At 40.6% G+C, this 21603-nt stretch overlaps 1 protein-coding gene across 1 annotated transcript in view; it reads left to right on the top strand.

The window, feature by feature from the left end:
* citb (citron rho-interacting serine/threonine kinase b) overlaps window positions 1–21603 on the top strand; it is a 48832-nt gene that overhangs the window by 13318 nt on the left and 13911 nt on the right. The window contains 20 exon segments of the mRNA XM_085424848.1: window positions 20–190; window positions 698–751; window positions 898–951; window positions 1373–1513; window positions 2788–2913; window positions 5206–5301; window positions 5528–5644; window positions 5834–5943; window positions 6175–6349; window positions 7178–7375; window positions 7483–7536; window positions 10142–10339; window positions 15028–15221; window positions 15914–16049; window positions 16138–16242; window positions 16497–16637; window positions 16923–17042; window positions 17233–17464; window positions 17604–17762; window positions 20086–20109. Coding sequence (XP_085280974.1) covers window positions 20–190; window positions 698–751; window positions 898–951; window positions 1373–1513; window positions 2788–2913; window positions 5206–5301; window positions 5528–5644; window positions 5834–5943; window positions 6175–6349; window positions 7178–7375; window positions 7483–7536; window positions 10142–10339; window positions 15028–15221; window positions 15914–16049; window positions 16138–16242; window positions 16497–16637; window positions 16923–17042; window positions 17233–17464; window positions 17604–17762; window positions 20086–20109 — 2605 coding nt within the window.

The following is a 21603-nucleotide window of genomic DNA, read 5'->3' as shown; positions in this document are numbered from 1 at the left end:
TTCTCTTACCTGTGTGTAGGAATATCATGCCCAGCTGGAGGAGATGCGAGTTTCCATTAGACAGCTGGAGGAGGACCTGTCTGCTGCCCGTCGCCGTAGCGACCTTTATGAGGCAGAACTGAAAGAGTCCCGCCAGGCCAGCGAAGAACTGAAGAGGAAAGCTGCAGAGTACCAGCACAGGATTCAGAAGGTCTGCACTGGAACTAAAGCTTTTAATGATTCAAAGGTTTTAGGAAGGCATCAAACTGTATGAACAGTTGTGGTCAGACGTTTGCATCATGGGCATGAATGTCATGGTATTGGGGTTTTTTGATGATTTCTTTGAAATGTTCTTTCTCCACATTGTTGAGCAGTGATTGTATGGCATACATCTGTAATGGCTAAAACACAAGAATTGGGTGCCTAAGTTTGTGGACTACATTTAAAGGCAGGTCAGTTACAGGAAACCAAACAATTGTGCAACTTTCTAAGGGGCATTAAACCAAATATTAGTGTGGGTGTGTGCATATATTTGAGCCTAATTTTGACCCTTAGTGGATTTGATGAATGCTATGTAAACTACTGAGCATACCTGTAATCTGGCTGTTGGCAATTATAGCGCTCACAGTGACAGAGCAACCACATGATCATGATTTGCAACTTCTCACTTTTCTAGTAAAGTAGTGATCATTTCTCTTCCTGACCTTCATCTTCACAGGCCAAAGATCAAGGGAAAGCAGAAGGAGATGAGACGATCACCAAGTTGGAGAAGGTAGCTCATGAAGTTAATTTATTCGTGATAAAACTGTGTGATTGGTGAGGGTGAAAATTTATTCTAGGTAAAGACACTGAAGAGTTTAAATGACTTTAATGTGGGATAATATTTCCATATTAAAAGGATTTTTTCCCCCTTTTTAGACAAATACTGAACAGCATGTAAAGATCCAAGAGCTACAGGAAAAACTCACCAAGGTAAAATATTTTTGTTTAAAAGACCAATTAATAATTTATTTGAACTTGTATCCTAAATGGAAGAGATGCAGCAGTATTTTTGCACTTTGAGATGACTTTATAAACTTTTCATTACCCTTCCCAACCCCCTCCTTCCTCTCTCTGTCTCTTGATTAAACTTTGGTCTCTTGTCAGATGTAGGCTATTGCCAGGGAACGATTAAAGAGTTACTGATTAATAATCAACAGTCAAACAGTTTTGGCTACAATTGGCCTAAATCTGACACAATGCGAACTAAATGTGAAATAATTAACATGTAGCATGTAATTTTCTTAAGGATTTGGTATGAGCAATATAAAGTAGTTTATTTAAACGTAAGAAAGAGAGCAAAAGTTTGGTTATTCCTTCTAAATGTTTTCCATCTTTTCCTTGTAATTACTAGGCATTAAAAGCAAATGCTGAGGCTACTGACCTCCTTCAGACTACAAAACTGGCCAAAGAGCGCATGGAGCGGGATCTAGAGAGGCTCCAGAATAAGGAAGACTCCAGTGACAGCCTACGCAGACGTCTCCGTGAGACTGAGGTACACACACACAAACACTGCTGTCACAGACACTGTACACATGCACAAAGACTTTCATACATGCGTTCTGGGGGTTTTTCTTGCTATTCTGTGTTTTCAGTCATTCGTAGATTTGCACCGTCAAAATTTCTGTGTTAAAAGTCTTAAATAATCTGATAGAAGCACAAACCTGTTCTGTAATGAATCGTTGCTTGTCAGAGAGGTTTTGTTTTGGGATTTGATTATTTCCTGGTTGTCGGGATCTCCCCCCGCTGTCCAGTTCTTGTGAGTGACACCAGATTAAACTAGACAAAAATGTCTGAGCTCAACAAACATTTATTTTCTTTAGTTTAAGGTCTTCAGTCTGTATCCATTATGTAGCGACTGTGTGGTTTTGGACAGAAGGACATTTATTGTGATTGTTCCTGTGAAGCTAACCAGGCTGCCTATTACATTTTACTACATGATCACCGAGTGGCTGTTTCTGTATACAGTTTTATTCCAGGCCACATTCAGGTGACTGCCTTAACATCTTTTTTTTAAAGCAGCACATTCCTTTTTTAAGCCTTTTGTCCTGTTTTGACATAAAAATTTAAGGCTCTAAATCTGGATTGTTTGGACAAAATGATTAGTCCTTTAACAAAATTTTAATTCTAATTTAGATTTTATGAAGCAAATAAAAAATAAAACACTCCAGTATGCAGACAATCAGGCACCAGCAGCACATCTCTAGTTTTAGCATCATCTAAGTTTTAGTATCTTTCTGAGAGTACTAATCTAAATCTGAATGCACTGCTACGTCACACAACTGTCGTGATAAATTAATGACATAAATTAAATGACATAAATATGCAGTCATATAGAAGCTCTGTTTGTAGGGTCTTTTTGTTATGACCGTATCTTAGTACTTCTGTAAACAGCATAACTTAGAGTCAGAGAAAAGAGAATATGCAACAAGGTCAAATTTATACAGCTCCAAAGATCTCCTACACCTCCCAACATGAAAGGAAATGAGCTCTGTGGAACTTTAGTTGGGAGTAACTTGAAATAATGAGATATAAACACAGCAGAGATGCATCCCTAACAAGCCAACTGGGTGTGACCATTACAGTATGTCGCCAGTTCTTCCTTGAAGTGGAAATTTAAAGTTAATTGCTGTTCTTATAATTGTGTGTTATGTCTAGATAGCAAAAAAAGCACTGTTTTAGAGCATTAATTCTTTTGACTTGTGGATGAATTTGAAAAAATCATCGCTACGTTTTGTGCATAACTTTTGCTTGTTTTGTGTTATCCAGGATGGCAGGAAGACTCTTGAGAACCAGGTGAAGAGGCTCGAGATTGTTGAGCGCCGGGAGGCCAAACTGAAGGATGAAATCCAGAGCAAGGGCCAGCAGATTCAGCAGATGGCAGATAAGATTCTGGTAACCCACCTTTCATCTTTCAAGCAGAGCAAAATGAAGAAGGAGGTGTGAAATAAACAGAACTCATTGTCATCATTGCAAAAGAAATGCAAATTTACATCTAATATTTTTACATATGCAGTGCTCAGACACTCCACATTTTGTATTTTAATTGCCTTACAGCTGTGATACAACCAGGCCAGCGCTCAGACTGTGTGTGATCAGATCTCTCTCTAACTTTTCCAATAGTTTTGTTGCACCTGTTATGAGAAATTACTCCTTTATTTCCATTGTTTTCTGCATTATCAGCGTCTGAACTGTGTGCCTGAGATGAAAGTATTAAGCATATCCACTCAGAGCTGACAAAACCGTTTCAAACAGACAGTTTAGAGGACTGTGAATCCTGAGCTTTTGACTCACAACGATTATAGGGAAATTAATATGAGCAAGCACAAAATACATGCAGCCATCTGAAAAAAAAAAGGTTTTACAAGACTATTTGGTGTCCCGTGAAAAACTAAGAACACCTCGTACTATTCATATGAATTAACAGGGTGAGTGCATTTGCTGATAACCAAACGCATCATTAACATTAAGTGATGATCAGGAAGTGTGAGCACCTCCATAAAAGCAGTTTTTTGCCATGTTGCTGATCTGGATGATTCATGTGTTTATTGTCACAATGCCATAACAGTCCCCTGAGTGTGAATATTACGTAAAATTCATATATTGTGCACTGCAGATTCACCTGAAATCAGACTGTGCAGTGCTCAGGAAAAAAACAAAACAAAAAGCTGACAGCACAATTTGAAAAAAGACTGATCACATAGGGAGTGTTGCAGCTGGAGAAACCACAAGACAGCTGAAACAATGTACTTTGGGCAGATGAGACCAAAGATGACGTTTGGCCATGATGCTCGACACCACGTTTGGCAAAAACCAAACACGGCATATCAGGACAAACACCGTATACCAGCTGTCGAGCACGGCGGTGAGCAGTGATGATTTGGGCTTGCTTTGCACTTACAATGCAGACCAAGAACTCTGTGTGCCAAATTATTCTAGATTTGAATGTGAGCCCATTTCTCTGAAGCTAGGTAAATGGTAACTGGACTGGCTTTTCTACTCTACCTGAGTGCTCAAAGTGCTTTAACTCATTCACCCATTCACACAAGCACTTAAATAGTTTCTGTCTTTCTAACTGACATTCACACGCCAGTGGATGCATTGGAGACCAACTTGAGGTTAGTATCTTCCCAAGGATATTGGAGATGCAGACGGAAGCAGCCATTGATCAATACACCAACCTTCCCATTAGTAGACGACCTGCTCCACCTCCTGAGCTACAGCCACCCGTTGACCAAAACTTGTTCATGTAACAGGACAATGACGCCAAACACATCAGCAAATTTCTAAGAGAGAGGCTGAAAAAAACAGTCAAGGTTTAGTAATGATCTAGTCATGATCAATCTGATTGAAATGTTATACCTCAAGAGAGCAACGCCGTAAGGAAGAGTGGGCCAAAATTCAACCACAATGATCTGAAAGACATACAAAAAGTGATTATTTCAAGTTATTGCTGCTAAGGCTAGATCTATAAGGCACTAAATTATGGGCATGTTTTGTTGTGAAAACGTTCTGGTTCCCGTGTCTGCTTGTGACAATCAATAATAAAAGAAGTCCCTTTTAAAACTCTGAGAGAGTAACAAAGCTTCTCCATTTACTTTTGATTAAAAAGAAGTCATAGAAATTGACCTTTTGCAGCAGTGTGTGTGAGGTCCACCTGTGCATTCCCTGCTGCCTCTCAGCCAAAATCTGTGCTATTAATAAAGCCCAAAAAAGAGAGGAGCTGACGCTGGAATCATTGATATAAATGACTTTGTGTTACCTGAGCTCCTCTACATCCATAGTAACAAAGACAAGGAAATTTTACACTGTAATCATTGCATTTAATACTAATCTTTCTCCTATATTGTATGAGGGATTAAAAAACACCTGTGTGTTGGTGTTTGAATCTCTCGCTGACTACCAGAGACCACAATCAACCAGAGCAGAGCTAAATAAACAATTGTTATAATTATATCTCAAAGCTCTCAAAACCTGCTGGTGAGCAGCAGGAACCATCGCTTATTGTGATTAGGTGTTAGTGATTTTGAAGTCCTTTGCACTGCCTCTAACAAATGTATGAGTTGTGTTTTGTGATGAAATGCTTTATGCATTACCTTTATGCCAGAAATGATGGCTACTTTAGTGTTTGCGAGCATGGCTGCTGATGTCAACATGAAGCAAGTGACCTATTTGTATTTTGTGTAGGAGCTGGAGGAGAATTTGCGAGAGACTCAAACCACAGCCCAGCGCCTGGAGACTCACCTGAAACAGAAAGAGAAGCTCTACGAAGACAAGATAAAGGTTCGATTTATAAATATGTACACACAATCATATACGCAGACCCATTGGTTTGATGTAAAACACCATGCAGAAATGTCCTGATAAACTTGCTGGAAGTGCTCTGTCTAGTGGTCGTGCCTTAGCCGGGGTGCTGGGAAGAGCAGCAATATGTCATATTCAAATTCATATTTTACCCTGTTAAGTGATATCCCGGCTATGGGTCTGTGGGTTGCCTGGCATTGAGCAGGTGCTAGAGGCCCAGATGAAGGCGGACATGGCCGATAAGGAGATGCTGGAGTCCAGTCAGAGCAAATATGAGGAGGAGGTGCGGGAGAAGTGCAGCATCATCAGTGAACAGAAGGCGGTAAGAACTGACCAGCTTGGGAGCACTATTTCAGGCGTATTTTATTATTTATCACAATGACATAGATTCCATGTTTGGAATAATGATTGTATAATTAAAAAGCACAAAAATCACCCTTAATCCGATCCCAGGAAGACCAAACTAAATGTTTGTTAAGCGTATGTTATAGCTTACACATTTTCTTTTCAGACAATAAATGCAATGGACTCAAAGATGAACAGTCTGGAGCAGAGAATTGCTGAACTATCTGAGGCCAACAAACTAGCAGCTAACAGCAGTATCTATACCCAGAAAAACATGTAAGTACCCCAACACAAAGCATTGTTATTGTGCTCCATAATAACAATAAAATACAATAATAATACAATAGATACAAATACGCTTGTAAGCGTGTCCTTTTATTGTGTCAGGGCAGAGTGAAGCTGCAGCTTGTGCGCAATAATATCTGGAAGGTACTTAATTCTGACCTTGCCGTTGCTACATGGCCTTCTATTTAACCTTTTGCACATTTTGATGTTTTGTCTTGCCAGGAAAGCCCAAGAGGAGATGATCTCAGAGCTTCGCCAGCAGAAGTTCTACTTGGAGTCTCAGGCCGGGAAGCTGGAAGCTCAGAATGCCAAACTGGAAGAGCATCTAGAGAAAATGACTCAGCAAGAGCAAAGCAATAAGAGCCGCGTGCTGGAGCTGGAAACCAGGCTCCGAGAGGTGAGGAGACATTAGAACAGGTGCAGGATATCTCTGCTGATAGATGGTGGTGGATTTTCCAACTGTGTGACAACACTTTTCTTTGTATTTGCTCTGTTCCCTGTCTGTTTGTCACAGCACCATCCGCTTCATAGAGTCTTTTATTTATATGCTTTATTTTGTACATATGAAGTAATCTTAGTTAATAATATTATAGAGTATCTGCACAGATTTTTTTATCAAAGCATAAAAGGCATTTTTGAATATTAAATAGACGAAGCTGTGCAGTAAACCTCTTCCATCTGTGTTGATCTGGCTCCATGTAGTATAAACACACTTGCGTGGAACTGTGTCCCCGAGTGTATATTGAGGAAATAATTATAGTGTAGTATATATATCGTGACCTCTTGGGGAAGCAGGTGGTGCATATAAAATAGTTGTTTGATGGTAATATATGGACTAGAGCTGCTAAGTTGGACATTGAAAAGGTAGGGACCATTTGATGTGCAGTGCATATTATGATATATGGAGTTTGGGATCCAGTAGCATCATTTAGGATACGTCCAGATGAACAGAATCAACTTTTTGGGATTTAGGATACAGGATATTTTCTGTAGTACTCCATTTATCTCCATAGTAGCTTGTAATTTGAATTTCCCCGGGCCATAAAAGTCTCACTTGCTATTGTAAAGTCAGATGTTACAAAAAGTGAAGCCTAATAACTGAAGGCAGTCAGACATGTGTCAGGTGTAATGCTCTCACACCGAGGTGATGTCAGCATGTGTCTGACTGCGCTGGGGATGAATCGCCTCCTCCTCCTGATCCTGGTCTTTCTGTCTGCTTTTGTAGATTGGGCTGGAGCATGAGGAACAAAAGCTGGAGATTAAACGTCAGGTGACAGAGCTGACCCTTTCACTGCAAGAGCGTGAATCTCAGATCAGCAACCTGCAGGCAGCTCGCCATGCCCTGGAAAGCCAGCTGCAGCAGGCTAAGACCGAGCTGGAGGAGACCACTGCAGAGGCCGAGGAGGAGATAACTGTGCTCAGAGTAAGAGAAATGGAAAGGGAAAAAAGTAGCGAAGATGCTGTCTCATTGATGTTGTGTAATGTAGGCAGTAATATCTGTCCCTGCATCTCTCCTGTCATTCCTCCTAGGCACACAGAGATGAAATACAACGCAAATATGATGCCTTGAGAGACAGCTGCGCGGTAAGCTGCTCACACCCTTATTTTTGTCGTTCGCTCTTTACAGGAATAAACAGCTCTTCTGGCACCGAACACCAGCTGAATCATCGCACTAGAAGTAGCCTCGTTTCAGTCCATATGTGTTTTTGTCACTCTTGGATGAATTAAAATTTAAAATCATTTGACTCCGTGTCACTTTTAACACCTTCCCCGTTTCATCACGTTTGTCTACCTTGCTGGTGCTCTTTATGGAGATGTAAAGCTGACTGCATAAATGTGCATCCTTAAATATGAGCAGGTCTCCACCCTGTTTTCAAAACATTATGTTTCTGGTCAAAGTGAGAATTGTTATTCCAGACACAATTTTTACAGTAATATTAGACTAACTCTCAGAACTGTTTGTTGCTTTCATGGCACCATTGTGCGCATTAACACAGAAACTAAGTGAACCTCCACTAACCAAAGTTAGCCCTACTGAATCAGAAAATAATGCCCTCTATTCGGTGATCATTGCTATTTGGGAGCTCCAAATTTTTTTAGATTTATTTGCTTTACGTTGTTATGAATGAACATTTCCTGGTAACTCTTTGGTTTACTAACACAGGATCTTGTGACATGTGACTAACCTTGCGAAATTATGTTGTCATTTTTCAGGTATTTAGGTGCCGTCAAGTTTATGTAGCTTGAATAAATACCAAAACCGTCACAGTCTTCCTTTATCCCATTGCCCTATTTTTGAGATCCTCCCACTCACAAACTGTTCAGAAAGTGACAACCATAGATTTAGCTGGCCAGTAGTCAGGCAAGCACAGCCAAATTCAGCAACAAGCAGAGCTTGAAATGCCACTCTATTTTTTGCCCTGCTGACTTGCAGTGTTGGTTTAACCATTAGTCTGTGGAGCATTTTGGAGGAGAACAGGATATCTGGACAACTGTGAGCCAAAGTGTCATTTAATTTAGTGAGGTCTCCCGGAAATTATTAATGCATTATGGTGTGCGTTTTGTATTATGAGAGCATTGTGGCGACTAGTCACCGGATGTGGGAGCTCATGATGTTTTCACTGCTTTATGATCTTTTTAAAAAATCTGTATTCATTGAGGTTCATAGCATATCTTCACTTTTTTAACATTGTAGTTAATCAATTGTATATTATAGGATTATAGCTGAAGCCATCATGGGTGTGTTAGACTGCTGTGGGCAATGTTTAAAACTGATAAAGACTGCAAATTCATTGGATGTAGTTATATACAGTGGGGCAAAAAAGTATTTAGTCAGCCACCGATTGTGTAAGTTCCCCCACCTAAAATGATGACAGAGGTCAGTAATTTGCACCAGAGGTACACTTCAACTGTGAGAGACAGAATGTGAAAAAAAAATCCATGAATCCACATGGTAGGATTTGTAAAGAATTTATTCGTAAATCAGGGTGGAAAATAAGTATTTGGTCAATAACAAAAATACAACTCAATACTTTGTAACATAACCTTTGTTGGCAATAACAGAGGTCAAACATTTACTATAGGTCTTTACCAGGTTTGCACACACAGTAGCTGGTATTTTGGCCCATTCCTCCATGCAGATCTTCTCGAGAGCAGTGATGTTTTGGGGCTGTCGCCGAGCAACACGGACTTTCAACTCCCGCCACAGAATTTCCATATCAGCGTTGCATTTACACTCTATAGCATTCACACTGCTCACTGAAAGAAAGATCCTCCTCTGTGTTTTGTAGCAGAGGTAAACAGTAAATGATATGTTAATTTTAATCAGTGAAAGTGTGTGACAGCCACAGATTTCACAAACAGCACTGAGCAGTTTGTATTCAGCAGCGTTGAGGATGCAGATCTAGATGTGATTTACCTTAGCTGTTTAAGTTGCTCTATAGATTTGGTTGACAGATGATTGGAATAAATTGCCAGATCACCGCTGCACTCATTCCACTGTTGACTTCTAGCCTTGCCTTAAGAATTTAGTCGCTGCTGTCAGTCCCCTGCCGAAAGGGAGCAGAAGCACTGAGTCAGTACAGAACAGGCAGCTAATTTATGTACTTAAAAGCTTTGCCTCTTCCCCCCTGCCACCTCGAAATTCTGTGTGGTCCCCTTGTTCCCACAAGAGCTGAGAATAAGGGGCTTTTAACAGACAGCCTCGTATAACCCTCATCTCTTTACAGTGTGCACTGTAGTCATGGCTGATTAAAGGAACAGACCGATGCTGATGAAATGATTATTCTCATTCTGAATGCTACTTGGGTTGAAACAGCAGCATAGAAAAATGATTACTGCATTACATCACTAACCCAGATATCTGCATCATGTAATCATGCAGCAGTAGAGTTGAGATTGTGTGGGGCGTTAGGTCAGCTGTTATTGTGGAGGAGCAACGATCTGAGCATTATATGCACAACAGCACCAAAACTTTTTCTTATGTGCGAATTGTAAAATTAACATTTTTATTACTTTTCTCGAAAATCCAGGAATTCTGCTTTTACAGTGTAGGTACACACTGCCTTTGGAGCAACAAAAACACTGTGTAAAGTGTCACATTACAGGGGTACATTTTAGTTGCAGATGGATACTGTGTATGTATTCAGCCATTTAAATGTGAAATATGAATGTTCCCTTTACTCTGTAGGTGATCACAGACCTGGAGGAGCAGCTGACAACATTGACTCAGGAGAATGCAGAGCTTAACCGTCAGAACTTCTACCTGTCCAAGCAGCTGGATGAAGCCTCTGATGAGAGAGAAGATCGACTGCAGCTCAGCCAGGATGTGGACAGGCTGCGTCGGGAGGTGGCTGACCGTGAAATGCACCTTAACAACCAGAAACAGGTGCTGACTTCTGATGCTGGTGTACAGTCCTAAAATGCAGATGGGTTTGTGAACCCTGAATAAAAACAGAAACTTAGTTACCAGAAAGCACACTGAACCTCTACTATTAGCCCAGAGAGATGTTTTAATCAGATTCAAGAGGCTTGTTGAATCTCTTGTTAGGGTTTCAGGTGTAAAATCTGAATAAAAATGCAACGATTTGCAATTCTCATAAACACATATTTCATTCACAGTTGGAACATAGGAATAAAGAAATGGTTTAAAATGAGAAAATTTTACATTTTAAGAAAAATAATCACTCATTATGAATTTGATAGCAGAATGCATATGTAAACACTGGGTCAGGAGGCATGTTTATCACTGTGTGGCATTCCCTCTTCTTTTAACATTAGCCTGTAAATCACTGCGAGCAGCTGCTGGACTTTTGAATGAGGAAACTCATCCAACTGTTGTGTGATGTAGGATCCTTTGCTCAGCGGTCCTGGGCCTACTTTGTTGTGTTGTTTGTTTCTTGAGCCCCAAATCTTTTCAAGCCTGTATTCAGCTTTTAGCACTGATGGTGCCTTTCCAGATGTCCAAAGACATAGGCAGTGATGCCCCCCATAATAAGCTGAATGGTCCCTCTCCTCTTAAATCTAGTTGATGTGGCGTCCATATTTTCCAAAAAGAATTTAAAAGTTGGGTTTGTCTCACCACAGAACAGCTTTTCACTTTGCCTCAGTCTATTTTAAATGAGCTTTGGACCAGAAAGGAGAACATTTGTGGAAGTGTTTCAGAATCATGTCTTTTTTTAATGGTAAATGGACTCATTCTTATATAGCACTTTTCTACTCAATCTGAGCACTTCCATAAGGAAGCTTCCTATCTAACGTTCACATACATTTATATTCTGATGGACGCATCTGAGAGCAACATGGGGTTAGTATATTGCCCAAGGATATGTGCCAGACGCACGATCTGATATCCTCGTGTTGGTGTTCTTCCCACATCATCATAATAAATGTTGTTCCAGGTTCAACATTGCAAGTGACCAATCACATTGTTGTGACATCATACGTTTGTGACTTCGGAAAAAAACGCATTAAACAAAAAATCTACTTAACTTGCGAGAAACCGCCTCCGTCCGCCGATCCAGCAATTTGAATTCTTTGCACTTCATACTGTTCTTTAATAAACGGTAAGCATTATACATATTGTCCTTGCAACATTGGAATTTCATAAATGAATGAATCGCTTAGCTTGCAAAAGTATGACGTCAAACAATGTGATTGGTCACTTGCAGTGTTGAACCTGGAACAACATTTATTATGATGATGTGGGAACAACACCAACACGACGATATCACCAACCTTCTGTTTGGTAGGTGATCTGCTCTACTCCCCGAGCTACAGCCTCCCCTAATGCTGTTTCTTGTGAGGGCCCAGAGATCGCAGGCATCCAATATTAACTTTTGGCCTTGTCCCTTGTCCTCAGAGGTTTCTTCATATTCTAAGAATCTTTTGATGATATTATGTGCTGCAGATTATTCAGGAGAAATTGTTGCATAGCTTTTTGCAGATTGATGTCTCTAAGATGATCTTTTCGTACCCAGTTTTGTTTTGACCTGTTGCTAATTAACCTAAATACTTGCAAAATGTTTAATTTTAGTACCACTTGCATTTTTTCCAATGTTTTATTGCCCCCATCTCAACTTTGAAATAGCTGTTTCCATCAAATTCAAAATGAGCTATGATCTTTCATGAACTAGCAATACATCTCAGTTAAAACATTTGATATATTTTCTGTGTTCTGTTGTGAATGAAATCACAGTATGCTGTTTTCATTTACATTTTACACAGACTGGATTTTCCTTTGGTGCTGGCAAAATTGTTATATGCAGGAACAATCCAGCTGGTATTTTTTATTACTTACCAGCAGATTTATTAGCTTCTGACACTGAATTTCCTGCTCAAAAGAAAAAGTTAGGCAGGTTCAAATCAAATAACTGTTTACTAAGCTCAGGTCAGTAACAGGAAGTCTGTCAGAGAAGGCGTGAGCATCAGATGAAGAGCAGCAAGCAAAACTACATGTACAGACAGGAACACTGTATTAAGCACAGGGAACACTACACAACAATAACATGACAACCAGATGTGAAATAAAAATAGATTTTACTGCAAAGCAAGAGCACGAATCAGATAAGCGAGAAAGAAAAACACAAGCAAAACTCAGATAAAGTGTGAAGTCTGCATTCATTCTCGATATCATTTTGCACGGGCGGCCAGTCATTCAGCAAATAAACACATAAAGAGTTGACATCTGAACCCAGCATTTAGAGTCACAGTGCTTACCACTCCGCCAACATGCCACCGCTTTTGTGTGGCAGTTGTTTCTGCATGACAGTTGAAGTCTGTGAGAAAACATCATTTTCTGTTTTCTAAAACACTTGTATTCCTTCCTCTTATTCAAGTTTCTTCACCCTGCCCACTTCCCACTCACAGTCAGACAGGAGCTTTTCACTTACGCTCACATTATTTGATATCTCCACAACACCTGTGACAGGTGACCTAGACATCTCTCCCAGCTCCGAGAGTGCCAAGTGTAAATCAGGCAGCCGAAACACTGGAATAATTTTATTATTGTTATGCGTCGTATTCTCAACGCAGTGAGAATGAGAGATGGAGAGAAAGAGAGGGAGAGAGGAGGCTGTGTGATGGTGTGTTGCCCCTGTGGGAGGATTTGTGTGTGGGTGTCCAGTAGCGCTCTCAGTCCTGCTGGTTGTGTAACCACCGATGGAAGTCATAGACGAGGGATGGGGTGGTGTGTGGGAGGGATGTGTCATCCCCATCACTCCCAGGTCGTGTCAGCTGTGGAAGCATTGGACTTCAGAGGGCCGTGGTGTTGCTGCAGCACCGGCAGAGGCTATATTTGTCTCCCCATGCTTTGTCTAAAGGAGTCTGTTGTAAGACATTAAACATGGAGCTTTGTGTAGGCCTGGTGAAAAATATATGAAAACATTCCGAGGCATGAAAATAACTCCAGGTTCAAATAGTCATTTACATGGAACGTTAGTTGTCAGACTTCATGTATATTATTTAAACAGTTTGTGAGCCCCTGGCTCTAGCATTGTGGTTTCTTTTTAACAGATTGTGACTGACAATGCCATGAAAACATTTTTACTTTTTGACTTCTTAGTTTTTTGCATATTTGTTACACCTACATTTTTCAGATCATCAAACAGTTTTTGATACCCAGTGCCCGATGGGTGACGTGATACCCACGTTTGTGAATATGATAACTCAAGAACAAGGCAAATTACGATTTTCCAATTGATACCGTTGGTGCACCTACACCTGTTTAAGATCGCCCTAAATGATGTCAATCTGATTAACCCTCTCAGGCTCAAATTAAACTTTTTGTTGCTAATGCACAACCAAGTCCTGCAGTGGTACTTCTGAGTAAAAAAAAACACATAAAATATGTATGTGGGGTAATCAGGTTGTTAGTTTTTAACTGTTGCAAATCGGCAACGCCTGCCTCGAGAGGGTTAATGTCTGGACTTTGATTAGGCCAATCTAAAGCCTTCATTTAGTTTTGGGTTTTGAGTCATTCAGTAGGTGGACTTGCTGGTGTGCTTCGGATCATTGTCCTGCTATGTGAACCAAGTGTGCTTGAGGTTCAGAGCGTGAACTGATGGCCATTCATTCTCCATAAGACTTTTATGGTAGAGAGCAGCATTCATGCTTCTGCTCTTTACTGTAATTGAATACAGACCTGGATGGAGTATTTAATTACAACCGTACAGGTCCTAAAGCAGCAAAACAGCCCCAGACTATCACGCTACCACCACCAGGAGGTAGTGTAGGAGTGATGTTCTGTGAAATGCTCTGTTATTTTTATGCCAGAGTCAAACCTTCCTAAAAACATCAACTTTTGTCTCATAAGTCCAAAGGTTTTAGAGATCATCACATGTTTTTGGCAAATGTGAGACGAGCGTTTGTGTCCTGTTTGGTCAGAAGTGGTTTTCTCTGTGGAACGCTCCCATGCATACTTTGCTGAACCTTAACTGAAGCGAGTGAGACCTGCTGTTCTTTAGCTATGGTGTTTGGATCTTTTGTGACCTCCTGGATGAGAATCGCTCTCACAGTGGTTCACTGGAGTCCTAAAGCATTAGAAAGGCTTCGTAAACCTTTCTAAGCTGACAGATTTCAGTTACTTTGTTTGACTTTAAGTGATTTCTTGATTCAACAGCTCTGGCAGTAATCAGACCTGGGTGGGGCCAGTGAAATTGAATGCAGCTGTCCAACAGATGTGATTAGTCACAGTTAATTCATGATTTAACAGGGAGGGGCAATTACTTTCTCCAGGTAGGATTGGATAGCTTTTTTTCCCCATAGTAAATAAAGCATTCTTACTAGAGTTGCTTTCCCACAGTCCTACAGGTTAAACAATTTTTATTTATCTTAAACTGAGTCTTGGTGCATCCACTCTGTTAATTGATTAATTCTTAAACAAGCCATTTTGACTCTTGTCAACTTTCTTGTGATTGGCAGCCTCTTGTAAACAGAAGGGTTGAACAGTGGGTGGGCGTGGCTTCTGGTTTCGAAAAAACAGAACTGTGTGCCTGGGCTGAACATTTTAAAGATGTGCCCTCTTGACGACCTCAAACAGATCAAAAACAGTCTGAAACATTCTCATCTGTTCACCAGAATCTTGAGACTCTGAAGACCACGTGTACCATGCTGGAGGAACAGGTCATGGAGCTGGAGACTATGAATGATGAACTGCTGGAGAAGGAGAGACAGTGGGATGCCTGGAGGGCAACACTGGAGGAGGAGAAGAACCAGGCTGAGCGGAGGACCAGAGAGATCCAGAGACTCTTAGACACTGAAAAACAGAATAGGTGACCACCACAAGATGTATCACTGTAACTGTGGGTGTTAACTAATGAATCCTAAATAGCCAAAATGTTTTCCTCAATGTTCTGTTTCTATTTTGCTTGTAATTTTCTTGCTACTATGAAAACAGTCTACAGCACATTAACTTATATTCAGTGCACCTATAGTTGCCTCAAAGAAACGTTAGTATATTTATTTCTGCACATTGCAATAGTCCAGTTATGTAATCTTGCCACAAGACCTTTAAGGAGGCTTATGAGTTTCTTATTTCATCAGCAGAGAAAACTATTTTTGCTCTCAATGTTTCTCTTGCTATCAGTGTTGGATAAAGCTCCCTTCGCCTACACGCACTGGATTCGACAGGCTTTGCCGTATTGTCTAGGGTCTGTCAAAGCAGGAATTCTAGGTAAAATATGAAATGATTTTCTGAGTTGCCTGGAACAGTGGAAAGTGAAGAAAATTAGGTAAACTTTAAAGCATTCAAAAACTGAAATTACATTTTTAGTGGTGTGTTTTCCTCTATCCAGAACCACGCGACTTTACCCCAAACAAACCAATGAGTGAAACAGCAATATGAACATTACGAAATACTTTAGTCAGTTTGTTTCAAAGAGCCTGTAAACACATAATAGATGAACTTGAAGAGCACGCACTCGAAGGCTGAAAAATAACTGGCACTAACTTTTCTCCGATCTAGGCTCCGTGCAGAGCAGCGCAGCACCGAGTCTCGGCAGGCTGTGGAACAGGCAGTTAAAGAGCACAAAGCTGAGATCCTGGCCCTGCAGCAGGCCCTCAAAGACCAGAAACTCAAAGCCGAGAGCCTTGCAGACACTGTACGCATTTTCACACTCCTGAATAACATCTGTTAAGTTTTGTGTAGTTAGCAGATGTCGCGGCAAACTCTTCCTTTTCATTCCTCAGCTGAACGATCTGGAGAAGAAGCATGCCATGCTGGAGATGAATGCCCGCAGTTTGCAGCAAAAACTGGAGAGTGAGAGAGAGCTGAAGCAGAGGCTGCTGGAAGAGGCACAGTGTTTCATTATTTTCACAGAGCCACTGATCTGATCATTTTATTACACTTTTATTACAGACATATGGTCAAAACCGGAAAATAAATCGGTTCTATTTTTCAGAAATTCTTAGCAGTAATAATAATAAACCTTTCTGTATGAAACCACGCTGAAAGGTATAGCAATCAGTAAAAGCAATCAGTTGTAAGAAGTGTGTGTGGCTTAGTAAAGACATTCAGAGGGTGATGTAAAGGTGCTTTACCTCCACAGCAAGAGAAGCTGCAACAGCAGATGGATGCCCAGAAGACCCACATATTTCGTCTGACCCAGGGGCTGCAGGACGCTTTGGACCAGACTGACCTGTTGAAAACTGAAAGGACTGACCTGGAATACCAGCTGGAGAACATCCAGGTGCTGCTACACACATACATGCACACGCCTACTAAAGACAAATGAAAAAAACCCACACATGTAGGAACCATGTGAGTTTTAAATCACTGCAGGTACATGTACGTTGCTGGACTGTGTCATTTTCAGTCTTGTTTCTCCCCCACTGTTCTGAGCCACACGTATGTGCACACACACTATTTGTTTTACAGCACACAACTCCCTCCCCTACTTTCTGTCTCTGTCAACCTCTCTGTATGAAATGAAGTACTTGAGAAGAAATTCATGGCAGTAGTGATGTTCACTTAGCTCCACCTGCAGGCTGTATACTCTCATGAGAAGGTGAAAATGGAGGGAACCATTACCCAGCAGACTAAGCTCATAGACTTCCTCCAGGCCCAGGCACACGGTGGCTCCAAGAAGAAAAAGGTCAGATGGGATTAAATATCTCTCTCTCTCTCTCTACATATATAGATATAGATATAGATATAGATATATATATAGATATACAGATATATATAGATATACAATAATTTCTTATCTTTCTATTTCTTTTTGTTCATTTATGGGCTCATTTCTTGTGTTTCTCCCTGTTTGTGTTTGCTTGTGTGTGTCTCAGGGTCTCTTTGGACGTCGTCGGGAGGACCTGTTGGCCGCCATGGCTGCTCAGGCTCAGACTCAGGGTCAGACTCAGACTCAAGGCCAGGCTTCCCCTGTGCCTGCCATCCAGCCGGTGCCTCTGCAGTACAGCGACATGAAGGCAGCTCTAGACAAAGAACGTTCTCGTTGCACAGAGTTAGAAGATGCTCTGCAGAAAATGAGAGCAGAACTGCGAGCACTGAGAGAAGAAGGTGAGACTGCCCTGCACCAATCTGTGGACTCCAATTTACACTCTGTTGTTCATTTATAATCATCAGTAGAAACTTGAACTAAGAATTTTTTTAAATTTTACTCAAAACAAAATACTCAAAGTCAGTCTTTCCAACCCAGCTCTGCAGTATAAGGACCACGGAAGTTCTACAAACCCAGCCACAGCTCGGCAACAGATAATTATGTCTGCCATGGTGAAGTCTCCTGAGCACCAGCAGGGCCCCACCAGCCTTGCACCCTCCAACTCTGGACGGAGGAAGGACACTCCCACACCTGAGGGTAAGGGAAGGGTGATTTTCATAGTAGCTCAGTGTGTTTTTTTTTTAATCCAATGGCACAAACATGCAGGCTCACAGGAGATGCATAGAGGAGAGTGAGGTAAGATGAGCCGGCAGGTTTGTTATCTCATTTAGGCAACCATTCATAATTTTTGTCATGTGACTTTTTCTTCTTTTTTACCTTGCTGTGTAAGGAAGAACTATTTAAGAAGACGTGTAAACAGCTCAAGTCAAAGCCTTTTTTGGCAGCTCAGTTGATCAAGTTCAATCAGATGTACTGTGTAGAAACATGTGAAGAAGTCAGTAAAGTGCTCTAGTTTACTCTAGTATAAGTCTGATAAACACTGTGGTTGTGGCGTAACATGGGAAAGAGCCTTTGTGGTAAGCTGTGCTTACATCAAGTGAGATATTTGAGGTTTAAACTCGTTTCCATCATACCAGTGAGCAGATATTGTTCTCATTTTAGACGCGCTGTAGCCCGAGCACTATCATGCAGCATAATTATAGAAGAAAAAGAAACACAGGTCCCCTGCACCGCTATTCTTCAAACCTAGACCTCTGTATTCGGGATGCAACGATACCAATTTTTTCAAACTGATACGATACCGATACTTGGATCTGAGTAATTGCCGATACAGAGTACAAAAAACAATACTTCTACCACACACACACACACACACACACACACATGCAATGAATTGGAAGACAGGTTTTATTTTATTCTCTGCCGATAAAAAATTAAATCTTAATAAAAAAGACCACAAAAAAATTTCAAGTGAAAAATAAGCACTTCTGTTAAATTATTGCAGAGTCTCCACATTGTAATTTAACAAAATATCACTGAACTATTGACACTGTCTCGAGCTTTCAGAATAATAAATAAACACTTCTGTTTGGAATAAAATAAATACAAATTAGGTTTGAGAATAAAATAAACTTTTAAATTATTGCAGAGTGTCCATATTGTAAACAAACAAACAAAATAACGAAAGTATTTGGCATTGACAAATAAACTCCTCATCTGCCCGTGGATCATCAGTCCACTGTGCCGTTAAACCGAGGACTGACATCGCGCACACACTGATTGTCTTTACCTCTTTACAAAGTTTTGACACCATTATCTCCCTGATGTATGGGCGGCTGGGAATTTCATATCGCAGCTCGAGTATGCTGAGAAGACGATGCAATCCTATGTTTTCCACGACCGGCATTGGCTGGTCATCCAGAGCGATAAAATGAGTCAGAGCCTCTGTTTTAACTGCCCGTGGATTTTCTCTTGACATTTTTCATCGCTTTTCCAAAACCTGAGTTAAAGTTGGCTGTTCCGGTCCACACTGCTGACATTTTGTTTAGCCTGGCTACAGCAGCCTCCAGTTTCTCTTTTTTATCTGGAGCCGCCAGTCTCACTCGCCTAACCCTGTGCCTGTTTAGCGCGGGATGTCCCCCTAGTGGCCAATCTAAAAAACTACAACAGAAATGACAAGCCACCCTCTGATTAATGAAATAAGTTGGTATCGGTTCATGGTATCGGTTAACTTTTATGAGTATGAGTACACACATATTTTACAGTATCAGCCCTGATACCCGATACCAGTATCGGTATCGGTGCATCCCTACTCTGCATGAAGTATCTGCAGAAGTATACAGTATTGCATGCAGCAAGATTCTGAGCTCCTAGTGCTTGTTCTTGTTTGCTATTTTGAATAATGGTCAGCACAGCAGGTGCAGTGGTTAGCACTGTCGCTTCACCGCAAGAAAGGACTTGATTTGGGCCCCCATGCATGGAGCCCGCATGTTCTCCTTGTGTCTGTGTGGGTTTCCTCTGAGCAATCTGTTGTCCTCCTACAGTCCAAAGACATGCCGTATACTTTAACTGGTAATTTTAATTGGATGTAGAAGTATATAGAATAAAGCATTGTATCAATGTGTCTTGTTGTCACATTGATACAGTTCAGGCAGTTTTCTTCATACCTCAGAACTGTGGACAAGTTGTACTAGTATTTATTTCATTATCACCAATAATATGAGTAGAATTGGGGATTTGATTATTTAATTATTCGTTTTTTGTAACTATATTTTTCAGACAGCTGTTAAATCTTCTTACAGTCACACTAGATCAATTTTGGGGGTTGACTTGATCCCAAAGACCAATCGTTTTTTGGTTGTCTATTTAAGTGAGGCACAACTGATAGGTATCATATGACTTGAGTGCAAAATGGCTTATCTCTTAGCTGACTCTCCTCTACTGCCTCTGCAGCACACACCTCACATTCAAAGGTTGATTTTTGAAGCTCTTACTGTCTCTTCTTTCACACACCTTTCAGAGGGAAGGAGGGTCACTTTTGAAAGTAAGTCATCCAAATTCATGGTTTCTGCAGCTTGGTCTCTTATCTCTCCTCTACGTTGCTACATCCACATCTTTGACAGGCCAGATTTTAAAAGCTCTGCACTTTTATAGTATAAAATGTCAGATCTAAACAGGTTTGTCAGATGAGGCTGAAGAACCTTCAGTGCAGAGCTTTAGAAATCTGAAGCATTTTATCTTGGTTGCTGAAGCGTGTGATTTGCAGAAGCCTTCTACTTTATTTAACTCACTTTATTTCCACCTCAAATTCACATCATATACACAAATGTACCATATTAAAAATTCTGCAATGCAAAAACCGCTGTATGCACTTTAAACCCACACTCTGATCTAAAGGTATTATCTAGCCATTTTGTTAGTCAAGGTTACAACAAGAAAAGAAAAGTCTCATATCTACGTTTTATGTCATAGTGACCTGGTAGTCAAAAACAGAAACAACAGAAGCAAGAAAGGAAAGAAAGAAAAAGATGTACAGCTGTCAGTTACAATAGCAAATCTGATGGACACAAACAGCTTTGAGGCCTTGGGGAACAGACACAGGATCCCTGAGAGCGTCCTGTGTCAGATCCTTTGGGTTCTCTCTGGGATGCCGGATGAGATAACTGTGAATCTGACTTGTTCAGCACCTTTGGCTCATTGTTGTGTTCCTCAAGCTGTTCCTAAACAACTTTGCAGTCTGGGGGAAGGCCATTGCTGTCAGTGGGTGCCATTGCCAATGGGCAGGTGTATTTAGTTTGTAACAGCGCTTACCTTGGAGGTTTAACATCCGCATGAATGCCAGCTGCACAGCAGTTTGAACACTAATGTATGTGTTTCATGCAAGAGGACTAAAGAAGATGACCAAGTTATTATGATTTATTTTAAGTTGCTAGCTCTAATCATAAACAAGTGTAAAATGTACAGATTTTCAAAGTGCTTTTAAGAACTCGTTAATATAGATCAAAATCAAAAAGTGAAGTGATGCAGTTAAAATAAAAAGAACATAAATGCTGAACAGTGTGAACGGTATTACAAGTAAAATAAATAAACACGGAAATAGATAAGTCCATAAAGAAGTGATAAGAAGATAAAACACTTTGATCAGTTTTCTGTAAATGTACGTTTGTAATGTAATCTAGATGTAAATGAAAGGTGAGTTTGCGAACGTCAGCTCCTTTGTTAGAGAACAGTTAAGGGCTCTGATCAGAGGAACAACCCAGCAGCTCGGTTCCTTGGGTCTGACTGTAAATTTATAACACAGGTAAAAGCGTGGCACAAGTTTAAAATCAGCTGAAATAGCTGGATAAAATAGCTAGTATGCAGTAGCAAAACTGAGAGTGATATAGTGTTGTCTCTTTGATTTTGTTAAAAGCCTGGCAGCTGAGTTTAGGACAGACTGGAGGCGGGGGGAAAAGACCAAGGCTTTACATTTTAGCTTAAGTCCAATTAGACTGTAATTTGCCTCCATTCCCCTGCTATTACAATAAAGGTCTAAACA

The sequence above is a fragment of the Rhamphochromis longiceps genome, linkage group LG12 (assembly GCF_057381845.1).
Source record: "Rhamphochromis longiceps isolate RC_006_pf linkage group LG12, R_longiceps_female_GT1.1, whole genome shotgun sequence".
NCBI lineage: Eukaryota > Metazoa > Chordata > Actinopteri > Cichliformes > Cichlidae > Rhamphochromis > Rhamphochromis longiceps.
Note: the sequence above shows the minus strand (reverse complement) of the source record. Positions and strands in the feature narration are given on the sequence as shown.